General features: G+C 44.3%; 1 protein-coding gene and 1 long non-coding RNA gene across 2 annotated transcripts in view; one reads left to right on the top strand and one right to left on the bottom strand.

The window, feature by feature from the left end:
* LOC309372730 overlaps positions 1-20426 on the bottom strand; it is a 60447-nt gene that overhangs the window by 15830 nt on the left and 24191 nt on the right. The window lies entirely within an intron of this gene.
* On the top strand, positions 2455-3741 carry G0S2 (G0/G1 switch 2). The gene is made up of 2 exons (XM_081914495.1): positions 2455-2605; positions 3029-3741. The coding sequence occupies exon 2, from the start codon at positions 3067-3069 to the stop codon at positions 3385-3387; it is 321 nt and encodes a 106-aa protein (XP_081770621.1). The 5' UTR covers positions 2455-2605; positions 3029-3066; the 3' UTR covers positions 3388-3741.

Below are 20426 nucleotides of genomic sequence, written 5' to 3'. Positions count from 1 at the left end.
AAGAGATATTGTGTTGCACCTGGCACCAGTTGGTGTACCTCAGCATATTTCTAAAAACATGAAATGTGGTCATGCCAGCTGATGTGATGACCCTTTCAGGCATACAATGCATGGAAGTGGGGTGCTGTGGGCACGACCATGATATCGGCCGCCCTCCACACTTTCATTTGGAAAGCCTAAACCAAGCTCTATCCTTCACTGATTCACTTTTTTCAACCCTTGTTGCTTTATCCTTTATCTGGATAAAGCAACAAGGTCTCTGCTGCAATGAGAGACACTTTTGCAACAGACTGCATGCATTCGCAACCCCTTATTATCCAAATAGACAACACAGCTAGTGGGTGAGAGGTGAGAGGGAGGCATAAAGGCTTACGCAAGAGTGCCCAGCAGCTTTAGGGACAGAAATAGAACACAGATCCCAAAAGGCCGAAAACCATGCCCTGTGTACCAGAAGAGCAATTTCTCCAAACCATTCTCAAAGCTGGCAAGAACAGAAACGATGCTAACATGGGTTGCTTGCCTTTCCCCTTAAAAAAAAAAACATGAGTCAAGCACTGGAGGAAGGGGCTGGAAGGATCTGCTCAGAGGTGGCTGGTCCCCACTCTGAAGGGCCTTAACATAAAGAACCTACATACAGCCATTGTGGTGTAGTGGTTAGTGTGACTAGTTTTGGTCCCATCTGCACCACACAAAGAAGACAATGTTATACCACTCCCCCAAGAATCCTGGGAACTGTAGCTTATTAAGGGTGCTGAGAGTGGTTAAGAGACCCCTATTCCCCACAGAGACCTACAGTTCCCAGAGTACAGGGACTGGTTGTGAAACGACTCAAGTGTTGTAACTCTGTGAGGAAAATAGGGGTCTCTTAACCACTCTCAGCATCCTTAACAAACTCCAGTTCCCAAGATTCTTGCGGGGTGGGAGCCATGACTGTTTAAAGTGGTATAATACTGCTTTAAATGTGCAGTGGATGCTCGGGTTGTGAACGTGATCTGTACGCGATGCACGTTCCCAACCCGTAATGTTCCCAACCTGCGTCTGTGCACGCACAGGTTGCAATTCGGCGCTTCTGCAAATGCACAAAGCGCGATTTAGCACTTCTACGCATCTGCGACCGCCGAAACCCAGAAGTAACCCGTTCCAGTACTTCCAGGTTTCAGCAGTCTGCAACCCGAAAAAACACAACCTGAAGCGGCTGTAACCCAAGGTATAACTGTATAGTGCAGATGGGGCATATAAAGGCACAGGTTCAAATCCCCGCTCAGCCATGAAGCTCACTGGGAGAAGTTGAGCTAGTTGCTCTCTCTCAGCCTAACATATCTCACAGGGTTGGCGTGAAGATAAAAAGTGGGGGCAGTGGAACTCCTTGAGTGAAAGGTGGGGTACAAGAGAAACACACCCACCCATATATAGGTCCCTTAAAACTCTACAATTCTATGATACAGTGGTACCACGGGTTACATACACTTCAGGTTACATATGCTTCAGGTTACAGACTCTGCTAACGCAGAATTAGTACCTTGGGTTAAGAACTTTGCTTTAGGATGAGAACAGAAATCGCGTGCCGCCGCCGGCACGGCAGCAGCAGGAGGCCCCATTAGCTGAAGTGGTGCTTCAGGTTAAGAACAGTTTCAGGTTAAGAACAGACCTCCGGAACGAATTAAGTACGTAACCAGAGGTACCACTGTATATAGAAACTGGGTATCTAAGGTATGGCAGAGTCGGCAGACTCAGTTTGGCTCAGGAAAACCAGGGTTCAAAGCTTTGCCTATCCACAAAGCTACCCCGGAGTCATTAGAGGAGCCACTATCCCAGTGCATTGACTGGGGCTGATGGGAGGTGCAGCCCAGCAACAACTGGGGGGCATTTGGTTGCTGTTGGACGCAGCGTGTGTTACCTGCTCTTAAACCATTGCGCTTGGGGGCCGGTTAATAACCCCAATCACTCAACTGAGCGAAACAAAGCAAACGAAGAGGCATATAAGCCAAGTCACCGGTTAAGCCTCCTTGCAAAGCCTTCATGCCCTTTAGCGCAAGACTGTTTTATTAGAGTGGGGGGAGTGAAGGTCATCCTAACACTGGCACCCGCGCACGTCTCCGCCTGTTTATTCCCTGGCTGCGCAAAATGGGCTAACCCCCCCCCACCTTTGCAAAAATAAATGAAAAGATCCCGTCTGAGGGCCCGCCGCTTGCTACGTGACACACAACTACACCCCTCTCTCCTGGCGCAGGAGACGGGCCTCCCCCTTCCCGTCTCCTTGCCCGGGTCACTGGCAGCTGGCGCCCACCCCGACCCTGCGCCCTGCCAGCTAGCCGTCCCAGGAGGGTCCGGCCCCCTAAGCCCTCCGTGTGCTCGCGGCGTGCTCGGCGCATGGACAGCCCCCTTGGCCCTCCGCCTGCCTGGGCGACCTCTTGCAAGCTGACTGGGGCCAGGGGCGGGGCTTCGCCCAGTGTGGGGAATATAAAGGCCCGGGCTGCGCGCTTGCAAAGGCAACAGCTGAGCAGCACCGAGTGCCTGGTCGGATCTAAAGAGCAGAGAGAAAAAGCACCGCTGTTGCATAAACAAGAGATCTCTCGAGGCAAAGATTGACAGCTCTGTGATTCTGGTGAGTACGGCGGATTTCTGTTTTCTGAAAGCAAAACCAGGATGTTAAACGACAGGCGCTGAGATAGGTTGATAGCTGGCGGCTCAGTTCACCTAGATCCAGTTTGGGATGAGGTTTTGCAGAGCGCGATTCGAATTCCTTGAATTAAAGGTTTGCAAGCGTGGGGCTGCATGGGGGGGGGGGTTCTCCGAGCTCCCATGCTTTTTGTATTGGTAAGCCTTATGCATGCGTCCTGCAGTGAGACAGGTAGATAATCTGAACTGCATTGTAATTGCAGAGATAACGTGGCCATTGTAAGTTGCACTCCTGTAAATGCTGTCGGTTTCTTCAAAGTCAGATCAGCTTGTGGGATTTTTTTGGCGAGGGGGAGGCATCCTTTGAACTGCAACTGATGTCCTTTCTCTTTTCCGTTTTGCTCTGCAGGTCTCTGTGACTCGCTGTGTCTACTCCCTTAGCTAACGATGGAGACGATGCAGGAGCTGATTCCCTTTGCCAAAGAGATGCTCAGCCAGAAACCCAACGGGAAGATGGTCAAGCTGTACATGCTGGGCAGCGTGCTGACGTTCTTTGGTGTGGTCATTGGCCTGGTGGAGACGGTCTGCAGCCCTTTCGCCTCTGAGGAGAGGCAGGAGGAAGAGGAGAGGGAGAAGGAAGAGGAGAGACCTGCCACCCCCCTGACAAAAGAGGAGGTTGTGCCTCAGAAACAGGAGGGTGTAACACTGGAAAAAAGCAAGCAGGTGCTAGCAGTGAGAAATTTGGTGAACCGGCAGCATGCATCATAAGAGCGCGTCCAGCGCCTGCAAGAACATGGTGACATGAAATGCAAAGGACATTCCTTGCCCCATTCCTTCTTGACAGTGTAGTTTCCAGAAGGCAAGAGAACTGTGACTTGTATGCGAGATGCAAATGGACTCTATACCTAAAACCAAGACAGTTTTATTTTGCTGCCATGCAGCAGTTTTAACTACACAGCCATTTCAATCTACGTACCTGTTCTTTAGGTATGGATATGTGAAGCTTGTAGCATCTTGTACCCACCTTTGTGTGGGGTGGTTGTTTTTATATTATTGTTATTATGATAACTATGCATACAATTTACATACATTTTCATTTTAAATAAACTATTTTATACCTGACACTATTGGCTTTGGTCATCTTGCATTGGTGGGGGATCTTTCATCATCATTTTCTGGGTTTTGTAGAACTTAGTTTTATGAAAGTATGCTTAGGATTGGGGCAATTGGTCTGTGTTCCTGAGCACTCTTGACTGAGGGGGAAAATGGTATCCACTGCTACTGAAGCAATCAATGAGACATTGCCAAGGGAAAATATGTTTGCGGTTGAGTTTAAGTGTCTGAATTCTGAAACCTTTCATCAGAATACAGGAATATTTGGCTGGTAATTTAGGAACGGAATACTACAACAAGAATGGGGAATTTGGGGCCTTTGATAGGGCATAGAACTCAGAACTCTCATAAGCCCAGCTGGCCTAGCAATATATGGTGGGGGGAAGCACATGTTTTCCATCCCTGTACTAGGGAATCTGAATATATCAGGAGGGGGAAATGGAGATGTCCCAATAGCCTAGGGTTGCCATATTTCAAAAAAGATGCAAAAAGTTGAGCTTTTCTTGGGAAAGTTGTTGAGCATTTTGGGGGAAATCACCCAAAAAAGAACAGTTCCTGGTTCTGTTTCCAAAACCCCAGTTAATTTGGTGTTTCAAATTCACTAGATCATCTGTGCCTTCCCCAGCCTGGAAACTTCATTAGGCAGTTCCTCTTTGCTCTGTGCTTTGTCATCTTTTGGCTTTAGCACGTAGCTTGCTCTACAAAGGGATCTTCTGGAGTATACGGTACTTCTGCAGTCACGGTGCTGCCTCATATTGATAATACTCTTTACATTGTTACATTATGGTTAACTTACTAATTTGACTACACTCCATCAGAAAATAGAGGAAACATAATAGATAATTAGGTCAAGTATAATTTAATAATGGGACGCAGGTGGCGCTGTGGGTTAAAGCCTCAGCGCCTAGGACTTGCCGATCAAAAGGTCGGCGGTTCGAATCCCTGTGGCGGGGTGCGCTCCTGCTGCTCGGTCCCAGCGCCTGCCAACCTAGCAGTTCGAAAGCACCTCCGGGTGCAAGTAGATAAATAGGGACCGCTTACCAGCGGGAAGGTAAACGGCGTTTCCGTGTGCGGCTCTGGCTCGCCAGAGCAGCAATGTCACGCCGGCCACGTGACCCGGAAGTGTCTCCAGACAGCGCTGGCCCCTGGCCTCCTAAGTGAGATGGGCGCACAACCCCAGAGTCTGTCAAGACTGGCCCGTACGGGCAGGGGTACCTTTACCTTTACTTATAATTTAATAATTAGATTCAGCCAGCTTTAGGAATTTCCAATGGGTTGGTTTTGGGGTTGTTTGTAAGAAATGAGGTGTCACTTCTGCCATGGACCCATCAAAGTTGGCCTGAGTCACCGAAGTGCTGGACCGGACTAACTCACAGGCACAGTCCACCCAGGTCTGTGTGGAATTCAAGGATGCCATCAGCCTTTTGATCATCCATATTCCATAACATCCAGTCTGAGAAGGGGATGTGCTCACACTTCTGGAGTCTGAACTCCAGTGGTTGTTCTGTGGCCCACTGGCTGTTCTGTGGCCCACTGTTGATTGTAGCCCAATGGGGTCAAAACTCCCCTTTGTGACATGTTTGTACAGCTTGGTCAGAGAGAGATAATCCACCCTGTGTCCTTCCAATAAAATTTGTCTTCCCCTCCACGAAAAAAAGAATACTGATGTCCAGCTCCGAGGGCCTTCTGGCAGTTCCCTCACTGTGAGAAGTCAGGTTACAGGGAAGCAGGAAGAGGGCCTTCTTGGTAGTGGTGCCCACCCTGTGGAATGCCCTCCCATCAGATGTCAAGGAAATAACTAGCTGACTTTTAGAAGATATCTGAAGGCAGCCGTGTTTAGAGAAGTTTTTAATGTTTGAGGTTTTATTCTGTTTTTAATGTTCTATTGAAAGCTGCCCAGAATGGCTGGGGAAACCCAGGCAGATGGGGAGGGTAAAAATAATAAATTATTATTATCATTAAATTATTATTATTATTATTATAAATGAGGTGTCAATACTCATACACCGATAAAAGTGCCATCTGTGCCAGTAAAAAATGGCTGCCATGGGCAGCAAAAAAGCAGTGCTGGTACTCCCTACCAGTGAGTACTGTCACATAAACAAACAAGTTTTGGGACTTCTATAGCCTCTCCATGCCCAGTCAAATGTAATAGCTGGTGCTCTCAGAGGATAGTTAAGAGCCCACTTTGTCAATGAACAGATTTTATAGAATTAATCAAGTCACAGGTCATGATGCTACTATAGTATTTTCCTGTTGAGCCACATTCATTTGGGGATACTCCATCAAGGAAGGGGTGCATGCCAATGGTGGCTAGAGGCAGATCAAATGATGGTCTATATCAATTAATTGAAAACAACCCTGCTTCAATTCTCAGACAGACCTGAATAGGACGAGGAATTCTATCAGAAGTAAGCCCCACTGATGGGATTACTCTCAAATATGTAGACAGAGGATTTATTTTATTTTTAGTACAACAGACCAATATAGCTACTGTAACTACTTTCTGACTTTACTATAACAATAGTTACTATTGTTACTATGATAGTTGTCCCTACAAAAACATCTCAAAGCAATTTACATTTTTTTTAAAAAAGAATACTAAATTGCAATACATCAAAAGATTTATAATATTCTTAACTAAAAGTGTCCAGCTTGCAATAACATAAAAACACATCATACCACACCCAGTTAAAAGAGGAATGCTGTGTACTAATGCATGATACACCCCAGTTCTATTTTTCCAGAGAAAGAGGTACCATGAATGCCTCCCTTGTTCTCTTAGAATGGCAACGGTGCCCACCTGAGAGATGCTGGAAGTTCCAGTGAGTTCCAGCTGGGGGAAAAAGCCCTGCTCCGCTCACATTAAACTTGTCAAGTTGTTGTTAGGCAGCTAGGGGAGGAAACATCTCTTCCCCAGGCCATACAACCAGGAAAGGAAAAAGGAACGATTTTTTGAAAAACCTATCTTTTTCTCTTTTTTTATAAAATAAAATACTACCCCTTCCAGTTCTGAAAAATGCATAGAAAGGAGGCATGGGTGAGTGGGGGCAGGAGGCTCTTTTAAAAGCTAGGGTAAATAAAGAAGAAATGAACAGGAATGAAGCTCTCCAGGGGATGGAAGAGTGGAGCAGCTTCAGGTGGTTCGGGAAGTCACATAAATTAGGTTGGAAGCTGCTGCCTTCAGGCTGCAGGTTACCCACCTGTCTCTGAAAAGGAGTGTGCATAAACAACCTGCTTGCTCAGCTGAAACAAATAGCATATTTCTGGTTCACTGCTCCCTTTGGGGTCAAGATGTCCTTTACAGTTCTTTAGTCGGACATGACTAAACGACAACAAAAAAGCCATGATGGAGTTTCCACAAGCAGCTACACTGTAGTGCAAAGAACTGAGAGATTTGGGTGCCATAGGCTGAATCTTATCACCACAGGTGTCTGGAGAAGCCAAGAGGTTAGAGAGGGAGAGGCTCTGTTTTCTCTTTTTAAAGCAACAACAACAATAACCTTATAATGCCCTAGGAAATGATTGATTGCGGGGGGGGGGGAGAGGTACTGTACTGCCTATGGCTCAGGGATGGGTGAGAAGTGGGGATAATGTGAAGTAGCACTGGGAGGCAGTGGTGAGTCTTTTCTGAAACAGGAGGAGCAACCAAGGGACCTGTCTTTTATTTTCCTATAGAGAGCTCCTACCTGGTGAGAGTGTATTGTGGAATCTTAGCTGCTGATTAAGAAAAGCCTCCACACAAGCTTGTTGCCATCAAAATGCCAACCCGTACTTCAGTTTAAATTTAATCCAGAGTATTTTCTTACCATGGGAGATTTGATCAGTAAACATAGCCTGTTCTACACCTCCAGTCAGTGTTGAAGGTGATTAGTGCATTATTTGGGATAAGCAATTTGTCATATGTGTGGTCATTATCACCACTCTCATTTCTTCCTTACCAGAGCACAACCTAAACATTTTGTTTCCAGCAGCCAATATTGTAAGTCTATGACTATTTCCACCAATTACCGCATGCTAAAGGCATGCTCAAATTTCAGCAACCCTGTTTGGAGTAGTTCTTCTGCCGTAATCACATATATCAGACTTAAAAAAAAAAATTAGTTCAGAGATTTCTCACAACACCTCTTTATCACTCTTAAAAGGTAAAGGGTAAAGGGACCCCTGACCATTAGGTCCAGTTGTGACCTACTCTGGGGTTGCGGCGCTCATCTCACTTTATTGGCCGAGGGAGCTTCCGGGTCATGTGGCCAGCATGACTAAGCCGCTTCTGGCGAACCAGAGCAGCACACGGAAACGCCGTTTACCTTCCCACTGGAACGATACCTATTTATCTACTTGCACTTTTGGGTGTGCTTTCGAACTGCTAGGTTGGCAGGAGCTGGGACCGAGCAACGGGAGCTCACCCCATCGCAGGGATTCAAACTGCCGACCTTCTGATCGGCAAGTTTAACTCACAGTGCCACCCACGTCCCTTTTATCACTCTTAGGCAATCTTTAATCAGGAAAATATCACTCTTGCACAAAACTTCAGTATAAAAAATAAAAACCAAATGGAAATGGGTATTATCATCCCACAAAAAAACCCTTATTGCAAAAAAAGAACAAATGCTATGTGAGATGTCCTGCTCCTGTAATGGCAAAACCCACACAAGTTTCCCTGTCCTGGGAAATCTTAGGATGTCAGCCAACAGCTCCATTTGAGAAAGTACTTTGTTCCCACCAAGTCTTTCAGTGCTCTTTTCCTCAGGCAGTCAAGATCCAAGATAATTGCATTCCCTAGCAGCTAGCATACAAATGAGAACAAACTTCACCCAGGATAAAATTGCAATTGCCTTCCTCAAATAAAGTCAGGAGCAAGATTGGAGTTCAGCTCTCAGAGAGTCCCATGCCCTAAAAGGCATGTTGCAATCCCAGTCACAGACACAGCACACAGTAAATTAAAAACAAGGCAGATATTTCAAAAAATGTAATTAAGTTACTGATCCCATCTGTTCTGGCTGCACAGCCGACATGTTGGTGGAAGTTGATTCAGAGACCCAAACATTCACACACCACCCAAACCGACTAAGTTTAAGGGTGTGTCTGCTTTTATGGGATGTGGGGGCACTTCACTTCCCCCCTAATCACCCTAAAATGAGCCCATGTTGGTCCCCTGCCCATCTCTCTGACAGACAAGGAAGACAGAGGACAATGGATTTCAAATAAGGAGAGCAACAGAAAACACCACAAATATATTTTGAAACATTTAAGACTGCAATCCTAAATACACTTACTGGGGAGATGTGGGCATCCATCTGTCTCTGGAGACAATGGAGAAGTGTGCCTCTGGGGTGAAGTCAAACTGTTGGAAGGTTGAAGCACCTGCCATGGCTGTAGTGACTAATAAGGGAGAGACATGTTTTGTTGCAGCTGGGGCAGATGAAGGCATCAGGTTGTGCTACTAGGGAGTGAGGTTCACAAAACATGATGAGGTGCACTTCTGAGTAAAGATGCATAGGACTGCACTGTAAAGCTTGTGATTCTGAAATGGCAGAAGTTCCATTTCAACTGGATTTTGTAGCTTTCATATGACTCTTCCAGTGGAGCAAGAAAACCTGTTTAATAATGTGAAATGCTGTGCCCATGGCTGAAATGCCATTGATAGCTGTATGTATTTAAAGTAAATGTTTGCTTCTTTACTGGCATGAGATTTTCAAATGGAAACTCAGGATTCCTGCACCTTTAATGGTTATGTAGAAGAAGGATTTCAGCAGTTGTAGCATGTCGTGCAGCTTCTAAAGGCACAAGAGCCTTTTCCTCTTTTGAATCTGGCCAGCCCACTGGGGATTAGTTAAAACACTCTGCATGGAGAGTGTCCAGCAAGGAAGCTATGAAAAAAGAGTTATGAGGTCGTGATGACTTTCAAACAAATATGGGAAAATAAGTCTGACCTCTCTTCCAGCACTCTGGAGTGACAAGTGGCTGGCCCAATTCCATGCTTGATTTAAGAGATAAGAAAAGCACCCTTCCATTAAGTGTTCAGCCAGCCTGCCAACTTCATGCTTCTGGGCCTAGAGAAGGTGATCTCCAGGGAGCATAATTAGGGAGACTGCCAGCACAACATGGTTTCCTTTGCAAACAGACTCACAAACAACTGCTGGTTTTTAATTTTTGCTTTCGCATGTTAACACTGGCAGCTGAGGTCTTAAATGCTGGGTTAAGAAGATCAGTTCAAAGGGAATACCTTCCCTACACACTCCATAATGAAAGATCCAGAGAGAAATGCTCCTCTTAGACTGAAGAGTAGAATTGACACATATTTTTCAGGAAAGGACCATGATGCCCCAGTTTCTGTCCGTGGAGCTTTCCTGTAAAATCCATGTGGATTTTTCATTCTGCTTGTCATTCTTCATGGGTAGTCTGACGTTGCTGCTACAAATTCTTTTCCAAGGATGCTTCCAGTCCAAAACTCTGCATTGATCATTTGAATTCTATATACATGCATGCTAAATTTCCACAATTTGTCCTGTTTCTGCAAAGACAACACAGGGTGTTGAACCCCCACCCTCTAGTCCCTAGTAGTTCCGCTCTTTTCCACCCACCCATCTGACACCTGAAACCTCACTCTCCATTGTTCATATTTGTACCATTTGGGGCTAGAAACCTGGTTTTTAGAAGACAGCACGTTAGACATAATTTGTTTCAACATCTGGATATTTGGGGTCAAAATGTTTGAGGAACAAGTCGTCTACAGGAATTTGTACTACTTATGTAACTTCAAGCTAGCTAACTGGTACAGGCAGTGATGAATGGTAGGAAACCAAAGTCCCTACTGGTTATTAATGTAGTGTTTGGCCCCAACCCATTCAAAGAGGTAATGGTGTAAATAATAATTTTACAATGCAGCTTGCTTTGGTTTCACTGATATTAGAAGTTGAATGATGATTCAAACCTTGTACAGTGGTACCTCGAGTTACAAATGCCTCAGGTTACAAATGCTTCATGTTACAAACTCCGCTAACCTGGAAGAGTTACCTCCAGTTGAGAACTTTGCCCCAGGACGAGAACGGAAATCGTGTGCCGGAGGCGCAGTGACAGCAAGAGGCCCCATTAGCGAAAGCATGCCTCTAGTTAAGAACAGTTTCAGGTTAAGAACGGACCTCCAGAATGAATTAAGTTTGTAACTAGAGGTACCACTGTACATCTGTATTCACCAAAGCTTATGATCTCCAGAAAATTCCAATATTTCAGCCTTGACATCTAAAACTAGTTTAGTACTTTGTAACCAGCTTCCAAACCCCAAAGTATGCATATGTATGTATGTATGTGTGTATGTATGTATGACATGACATTTGATTGAAATCACACAGTGAAAAAGCTTTCAAATTTAAAAAGAGGAGAAACAGAAGTAGAGACAAATAGATGTGGAAAAAAATCTGTGAAAGAGTGGAATGTAGCAATGTTACTATGGATTTTTTTTGCCACCACTTCTAAAGAGGCAACCTTTGCAGGGGGCGGGGAATGCAAAAATTGGATACAGTAAAGTAGTAGTAATTTATTGTTAAGTGATGATCCATCAACACAGTATGTCATATCTGCTCCAGTGAAAATGCCCAATTGCAGAGTATCATACTTTACCTCCTAGAAGACACATTAGCTATTAAACCTTGTTTCCACTGAGCAAGGCTATTGATATAAAATGTAGCAATAAAAAGACATGTAAATTAGAAAAGCCACTTTCTCACCCCTGCCACCTTATTCAAAAGCAACACTGGTCTTGGCTAATGCTTGATTGAGCAGAGCTTAATCTAATGAATATTTTCAACTTCACACACTTAAAAATGGCAATTTGATTCTCGTCAGGATGAACGGGGCAGAGCACTGCAGCCTGTACCGTTTTGGAAGCAGTTGTGCAATGTCATCGTTTATAAGCTTAATGCAAAGAGATATGTGTAACTGTTGGAATAGCACCCAGGTGGCTCAGGCAGCTAGAATAGACAGGATTATGTTAGTCCTTCCGTCCAGCACTGTTTCTGCCTCCTGACCTGTTGTAATCTCAGAGGTTAACACTCTCATAATATTACCAAAAGAGGTCAACCCATCCATCTTACCAGTACTTTGTCAATGTGGCATTTAATAACCAGACTAATGGGGAAAGTGCTAGAGAGTAAATTGTGTTGGGGGGGAATCATTGATACAATAATATGTGTAAAGTTTTCAAGCATTTCAACCTCCTTCCTATAAAATCTGTGTGGGGTTTTTTTAACTAATAAAAAGATGTGGGCACAGCTTCTGAGGGCAGAGTACAATATGTGTTTCAGGCCTGTTTTATATAACATCTTATGCAATCTGTTTGGGAAACCCAAACTGAAAAGCTGTTTCCTGACAGGGCGAAAACTGAAACGAATGAGCCATTGCTCTGGCCCAGTACAAAGTAGGTATTCATGCAGACTCCAGGACAAGGGGAATCCTGTACTTCAGCAAACATAGCTACCATTACTCTAAAACTTAAAGCAGGAAAGAGCCATATCTTAGTGGTAGTGCAAAAGTTCCCAGGTTCAATCCCCAGCATCTCCCTGTAGGGCTGGAAAGGACTGATTTCTGAAACAGTAGACTATAGTGAGCTAAATGGACCATTTAGTATGACTGTAGAAGACAAATTTCTGAGCTCATAGTATAACTAGTTGCAATCCTTTCTCTCTCGCAATAAAAGCCAAATGCACAATAGCAGCTATGATGTGGAAGGGCAATGTAACCACAAACAGGGGAGCCACTGAAGAGAAGGCCCTTTCTCTTGTTGCCATCTTCCACACCTCTCATGGATGAGGCACATGAAGAAGGGCCTCAGATGAGGAGCGGAGGGTCCGGGATGGTTCATACAGGAAGACGCAGTCCTTGAAGTATTGCGCTCCAGTGCCATTTAAGTCTTTATAGGTCAAAACCAACACTTTGAATTGGGCCTGGAAACTAACAGGCAGCCAGTTCAGTCAAGTGATGATAGTTTGTTGTATTATTTCCAAATTCCACCCACCCTTTTAGACCTCTCTCAAGGGCAGGGAGGCTGTTTATAGAAGGGGATATTGCTATTTACAGGCTTGAAGCATCAGGTTCCAGATGCCACCAAGACTAAATGTAGAGGGGTGGTGTTTCTTTTTTAAAAAGAAACTATCAAGAATAGTATCCAGGAGTGGCTGCCAGATGCATGCCTACACGAGTTGGGAATGCACATGGCCGGCATAGAAGTGTTTCTGAGATAGCTGCGGTTGCATGCCCTTCAGTAAATGTTCACAGAAGAGTGGCTCCAGAAGATTAAGTTCCCGACCATAACATGAATGTGTTCCCTGACAAATTACTAAGGGAACAATTCTACCATCACCGTGCTGAATAGTGGAGGAAGGTGGTATGGCACATTAGGAACTTCTCTGCAGAAAGGATGCTGGCAGACAGAGGAGTACAATCATTGATGGATGGAGGTCCCAGCTGGGCCCAGGTGGGTGGAAAGGAGCTGTTGGTGGTGGCAGGGAGAAGACAGTCATTGTATTGTCCCTGAAATGGGTGTTTGGGGAGCAAGGATTTTTTAGGATTAAAGTTTTGAGCTTTTTAAAGGATTTTACCCCAGGTAATAAAACTGCCACAGGGGCCGGATTAAACCGACCAGCAGGCCTCATTAGGCCCCCAAAACAGACTTTGGACATGCCTGGCTTAAATCATAGCACCATCATGGCGGAACAAAATGGCATTGGCTTCTGCCGCCCTGATCTATTTACATGGAGAGCAAAATGCTTGCAAAAGTGTCTAGTGTTACTCAGTGTGACACTTGCCCAATAAACAACTTCCTAACACAATAAAAGTGCATTCCACTCCCTGTAATAGAATCTTACCCTCTCCAAAGAGCAGAGGCGGGCATTGGCTTGCTTTTCTAGATGCCTAAATGATTGTTTGATGGTGTCAATTGAACCTTTCATAAAGAATTCCTGGTGGTATTTGGCAGCTTGGGGGAAGGATCCATTTCTTGCTTGTGGTCTTGGAAACACGTGTCCTTGAAAAAGCAAAATCAGCTTCCCAAGGTTTGAAAGCAGCTTTGAAGAGTTCCTAAGGGGTCGTGGTAGAATTGTAAAAACATGTGTAAGTGCAAGGTCTGAGTGCACATGAGGCAGTCCTCTTGCTGGTGCTAAGCAGGTTTGGAGCTGGCCTGTGCTAGCATGGCAGAGCTTCTGAAAACCCCATCTGTGCCACCTCAGGCTCCATGATAGAAGAAAGATATAAAATAAAAGAAACATTTGGATCCCAGGACTTGGTTATTATGCGGATAGTGTCATTATAGGGTTTAGTCACTAGGTGGCACAGAATTTCTTTGTATCTGGCTGGTGTCAGAAATTTCCTGTGCCTCTCCTGTTCTTCTTGTTTAAGGTGGGGTCGAGTATGTGAGCCCAAGGCTGTGGTACATAGTGGCATTGTGACTTCCAAACAAGTTGCACAGTGCAATGACACGCAACGCGTTTTGTGCTAGATGCTGCAAGGAAAAGAGAGGAGAGCCACGCAGTGGCAACAGTTCCCTGTCTTTTAGACTATTCAGAACTTAAAGCTGTCGGACTTCCAGTGAAATTTAAAGCATCCCAAATCTGAGACCCAACCGTGAACGTGCTCTCAAGCTTCCTTTACCATGACATGGAATCAACTCGCTTTGGCTAGGTGTGACTAGACAATTTCCCAGGTTTGTGCCTAGCATGTTAAGATCCAGTTTCAACTGCACCCTTTCCCCACAGCTGACGCAAAATGTGAAAGGAGAAGAAAGAGACAGATTTGATATACTGCTTTCTGCCTGTTGAAAGTGGTTGAAATATACAAGTATCTTAAACCGCGTGGTATGCTTAAAAAAATCTTTTGGATCAGTGACTCACTCTGCATGAAATCCAGAAACAGGCATTGCCAAAATCTTGTTGATAAGATCTACAGCTACAATCCTTAATGCACTTACTGTAAAATAGTTTGACTGAAAATAGTTTGAATATTCAAGTGAGAAATGGAGTTCTAGGCAGCCTTTGCCAACTTGATGCTTTCCAGCAATTTTTGAAATATATTTTTTAAAAAGATAAAAATTGTCCAGTAGGACCTTAGAGACCAACTAAGTTTGTTCTTGGTATAAGCTTTTGTGTGCATGAAGAAGTGTGCATGCACATGAAAGCTTATACCAAGAACAAACTTAGTTGGTCTCTAGGTGCTACTGGACAATTTTTAATTTTTATATATATGTATATATTGACTGTGTCAGACCAACACGGCTACCTGCCTGAATCTAGCAGTTTTTTTATTATCCAGCCAGCATAGGCTGTAGCTGATGGGCATTGGAGTCTCACTGAGTTTGGAATTCCTTGCTTCAGTAGTGACTTCTTCATGATGCTTTTTTCAAGGGCATCTTGATGTATCTTTTGTCCCAACTGTCTGGACTAGATCTTGGGGTTTTTCCTCATGTTTGACTATGTTTCCCAGCTCAATTTAGAAGATGTTTGTGAAGGATAAAGGAAGCAGCAGGCGTAGTGTGTGGCATACATGTGAGCAGATGTCAGAAGACCAATTGCTTCATGAAACTTTCTCCTTTTCATTTGATGATAGGCTAAGGAGTGCCCAGGGAGCCGAGTGTTTAACAGCCAGAGACCCCAAGACAGTCATTGTATTGTTCATAAACAACAAAATACCTTTGCTTGATCTATATGGTCTCTGTACATGTGCGGCAGAGTCTTGTTCCATGTCAGAAAGGAAATGAGACCTGCTATGTTTAAACACCATTGAAGCTGCTAATGAAATGATCTTTACATCAGAGATAAAAATTATGCAGCAAGCTAATGGAATTGGCTTATCAGTCTTTCTGACAAGCAGTTTCTGCAACTCATAGTCTAATCAATAGAGATACTTGGGAGTAAGTCCCACTAAACTCTGTGAGAGTTTTCTGTTTTTTTCTGTTGCTTCAGCAGAAGTTGTTCTTCCTTATGTCTAGTAAACATACCCCTGCCGTCTGGTACAACAGAAACCAAGTGTGATAGATATTTGGCCAAGATGTTGGGACAAATCATTCTTTGGAAATAAAAAAGCTCATGCAGGCTATTAAGAGGTCCTCCAGTGAAGGGTCTCATTCTGGAGATTCTGTCTAGAGATTAGGAAGAACTTCTTGAAGGTACATGCTGTTCGCCAATAGAACAAACTGTGTCAGAATATAGTGAACTTTTCCTTCATTAGCTGTCTTTAAGTAGAGGCTGGGAGGGCCCTAGCTCAGTGCTTTGCATGTAGAAGTTCCAGGTTCAATCCCAGGTGTAGCTGGAAGTGACTCTTGTCTGAAATCCTGGAGAGCAGCTCATAGTCAGTGTAGACAATACTGAGTTAGATGGCTCAGTGGTCTGATCCACTATCAGGTAGCTTCCTATAATCCTATATCCCTGTGATGGCTACTTGTCAGGGCTGCTGTAGTAGGAGGGTTTGATCCAGAAATCCAGGAGACCTCTTCAAACCCTTCATGGATGCTTTCCATGCCATTTAAATGCTGAAATCCATAGAATCTTTCTGCCTCAGTTCCCCAGCTGTAAAATGGGTAAAATAAGCAAGGTGCAAATGACTTTGTAAAAAGTGTCCTTCCGTTTCCTACAACTGTGCCAGGGGTGTGGTACCATTTTCAGTCTGAGGGCCACATTCCATTCTGTGCAACTTTCTTGGGGCCACATGCCATTCCTGGGTGGGGCAATGGGTATAAATTTTTACCTTTGTACAACAGCCTAGTTTCTGTATGCACTCCTGCACCCTTCTTACTTCTCTATCTTGTCTCTAAGCAAGAGGACACATTCCAGAGTCGGGAGAACAAAGCAAGGATAATAGCAGATGTGGAGGTTGTGAAGCAGAGACAATGGTGTGTGTGTGTGTGTGTGTGTGTGTGTGTGTGTGTGTACAAACCTCTGACTTTGCATGGGAATGGTAGCATCCATTGCTCTGCTTCTGGTCCTGCCCACCAGTTCCATATACCTCCTGGAAGGTGTCCAATACAGTGGTACCTCAGGTTAAGTCCTTAATTTGTTCTGGAGGTCTGTTCTTAACCTGAAACTGTTCTTAACCTGAAGCACCACTTTAGCTAATGGGGGCCTCCTGCTGCTGCCGCGCTGACGGAGCATGATTTCTGTTCTTATCCTGAAGCAAAGTTCTTAACTTGAAGCACTATTTCTGGGTTAGCGGAGTCTGAAGCATATGTAACCTGAAGCGTATGTAATCCGAGGTACCACTGTACTGAAATATGGCCCTTGGGGTGAAAAAAGCTTCTTCATTCCTGTGCTAGAAGGTACACTGAATTTCCCACAAGTCTGTGCTGATTCCTCCAATGCAATGCAAGCCCCTTGAAAATCTTCCCTAGAGGGTTGAGGGTTCCCTAGAATTCCCACCAGAACTGCATGGTATATGGTATAGAGTCGTGTTCTTCGACATTGGGCCCCCAGACAACCCCCTTCATTCCTAAATACTGGCTAAGCTGGCTGCAGGTGATGGGAGTCGTAGTCTCCCATCTGGGTACCAAAGGTATAGAGGGCTACCTATATATTGATGAAAGTGGGGTGCCTGGCCTTGAGCTAGTGGAAGCACTTCTACCAGCACAAAGCTACCACTGGCTGCAATGCAATGTGTGGGGTTTTCATAGGAGACCAGTGAAACATATTATCTTCCCTGATCACCTTCTGAAATGGTGCAGCCCCAAGAGGGTTTGGCCATGAGCCTCCTCTGAATGTTTGAAGGAGCTCATCAAGCCAAAATCAGGAGAGATCAGCCAAGTAGGAGGCATGCTAATCCCTTATGTAAACAGAAGCACTTGCAGTGTAGAGGAATGATTCAGTGCAGTGCAGCTTGGTGCCAATAATAAAAAAGAGATAATATGTAAGATGACATACAGGAAAAGAAATAGGTTTTGGAAGTGTGCTCTTGGCGGTGATGGGAGTACTCATCCTGGGATGGTAGAGTCTTCATTTGATGTGTTTTACTTTAACACTGTATTGGAAAAGGCAACAGGCAAAATCCTGGAAAATACAAACGGGTGTCTACCAGGGATTGGCCCCAATTACTGTTTCATGGCCCCTTCTGCGCTGTTTTCTTAAAAAGCAGTATAATATCACTTTAAATATTCATGGCTCCTCCAAAGGAATCCTGGGAACTGGATCCTAGAAGACCCCTATGCCCTCACAATTCTCAGAGTGCTTTACCAATCAATCCCGGTGTTTCCCAACACCTCTCAGCAAACTTTTAATTCCCAGGATTCTTTGATGGCCATGAGTGCTCAAAGTAGCATGATAGTGCTTTCCACGTTTGGTGTGGACAGGACCATATCTAGAATTCAAATCATTAGATACTCACAGGTTTCCATAGCAACTTTAAGCGTGGGTGGGTGGGGTGGGCTGGCAGTGGAGGAAAGCATTTAAACTCCACTGCAGTATTTATTAAGCATTTTCCTGTTGCCTTAAAAATAAAAAAAATACAGGGTTGCTGTCAAATCAGGGGTATGAGAACCAGATGCCCTGGATATGTTGTCGAACTAAAACTCCCATCATTCCTTACTAGTGGTCATGCTGGCTGGGGTTGATTGAAGTTGAATCCAGCAGCACCTGGAAGGCCACAGACTTACCATATGTGGTATAGGCAAGTGGCCAAAAGCTTAATTTTGTTTTTACGATGGCCTCTTTAGAAAGGAATGACACATTTAAACATCAGCAAATTGGCATGTTCCATACCAAAGGCTGAGTTCACTGGGCCAGGGTCAGTTTAAAAGAGACGCACATCTGTCAGAGCAGAATTGCCATCCTTTTGATGGCTTCATAACTTTAATGCCTTCAAGATGGGCAGAAACTCTTCTCACCACCGTATGTCCTGATCTATCCCCAACCATTCATGCTCTAGTTAGGCAGCTCTGTAACACAGTCTTGGGGGGAGAAGGGGGCTGTTCTATGAATAGGTTGTCTGAAAGAGCCCTGAGTTATTTAGTATTCATTTGACTTGGAAGTCAAAGTTATTGACTAAAAGCCATGCTTGAAATCCAAAACTGAGCTACGAGGGAACCACACACAGTACCTGCAAACTCTGCCAGGGTATGAGTCAAAGTTGGGCATTCTTTCATTAGACGACAGAACTTTAAATTTATGAACTTGAACAAACTCATTAGATTCATCCTGAATTTGCAGTTTTAAAAAATGTGGCCACGTAACAGAAGAGCTAGTTTCTGCAGTGTGCAGGGGCGGGGACTCCCCACCACTGGTGTAGCATACAGGTGTTAGATATGACAGCTGTTAATTCCTCATTTATTCACTCATGTAGGTCAAGTGTCTGAGTCTGTGACCTCAAGGTTAGAACAAGAAAAGGAGGAGAGTCACAGGAAAGCTGAGAATTTCCCTGCAAAACAAGGACTCATTATATAACTGAAAAGCCACACAAAAGGTTGGCTGTGTTTGTAAGAGCAATTGCCTCCCACTTCCGCAGAGTGCTGAGTTCAGTTTAGCACAACGGGATGTGCAGGTGATAAGCATTTTTAAACATCCGGCTCTATTTAAATGTCTATTAGGAAGTGGGGAGGGGGTTGCTGCTGCTGCTGCTACTGCTGCTTCTTTTGGAAAATCTTTTGCTCACCAACAATGGGAAGTTGAGAAATAAACATTGCAGCAAGCAAAATCTGTGTAACTTAACAGTTGCAGAACAGACTGCTGTGGGGGTGTGGAAGGGGAAAACCAACTTTCATTTTTATTTTTTTGTCCCAATCATGGTCTGTATAACAAGGTGGGATCATACAGCTCAGCATGTGATGGCTATTCAAAAGTTGACTGAATGGCAGCTCTAATCATGTGGAAGTTCAGTCACTAAGTAACCTCTGACTATAAGATGAATCAAGCCTGACCGCACTTCCTAATGATGGAAAGCAGTGTTCAATATGAAATTATGGAGCTTCTCAGAGAGCAAGTCTTGCCTGAAGCTTCACTTCTTCTGCAAAGGTAAACCGAGTCTCGCTTATCTTCTAGTTCTTCAAGAGTGTCAACAAGCTTGTGAATTGAGGTGATCCAATAAGCACTGCATACTTCGACTTTCAAAAAGCCTTTGACAAATTGTCACTTCTCAGACCTTCTGGAACTTACATCATTTGATAGCAAAATAGGAAGCTGCCTAATAATGAGCCTGATCCATTACCGGCAGTGGTTCAGCATTTCAGGCAGGGGGCATTCCCAGTCCTACCTGTAGATGTCAAAGATTGAAACTGGGACCTTCTGCATGCAATTTTTGTTTCATAATAACAAGGCTCATAATTACAGTAGTTGGCTTTAATTACCAGGAGCTGGCAATTATTGCTATTGAGATGATCCCAAGACAGAGTAAACTGGCAGGTATTCATTAACTATAACCAGCACTGCAGCTCCCTAGGTAAGAATAACTTTGCAACTAATGATTGAATGGAAATTTGCATCCTTTGCTTTGTTTTTGGTAGTGTTACCAGTGCCTTGCATCTCTCTCTCCCTCTGATACTCTATTACTACTTGGCTGCTATGCCATTGGGGATTTGCACCAAGAACAGATACTTCAGGGTTAACTTTTCAGTGGCTTATTTTTTGAGTGGGAGGCAATGTTGCTAACTTCCCCCTTTCCTAATTGTTTTTTAAGTTGATTCTAGCAGTCAAGATTCCAGAGTCTGCATAGACTGTGGGAGAGATGCC

Source organism: Podarcis melisellensis, assembly GCF_964234715.1.
Source record: "Podarcis melisellensis genome assembly, chromosome: 6".
In the NCBI taxonomy this organism is placed as follows: Eukaryota; Metazoa; Chordata; class Lepidosauria; order Squamata; family Lacertidae; genus Podarcis; species Podarcis melisellensis.
This window is presented reverse-complemented; position numbering and strand designations above follow the sequence as displayed.

Coding starts and splice junctions, on each gene's coding strand:
- G0S2 (XM_081914495.1), top strand. CDS start 3,067: ATGGAGACGATGCAGGAGCTGATTCCCTTTGCCAAAGAGATGCTCAGC.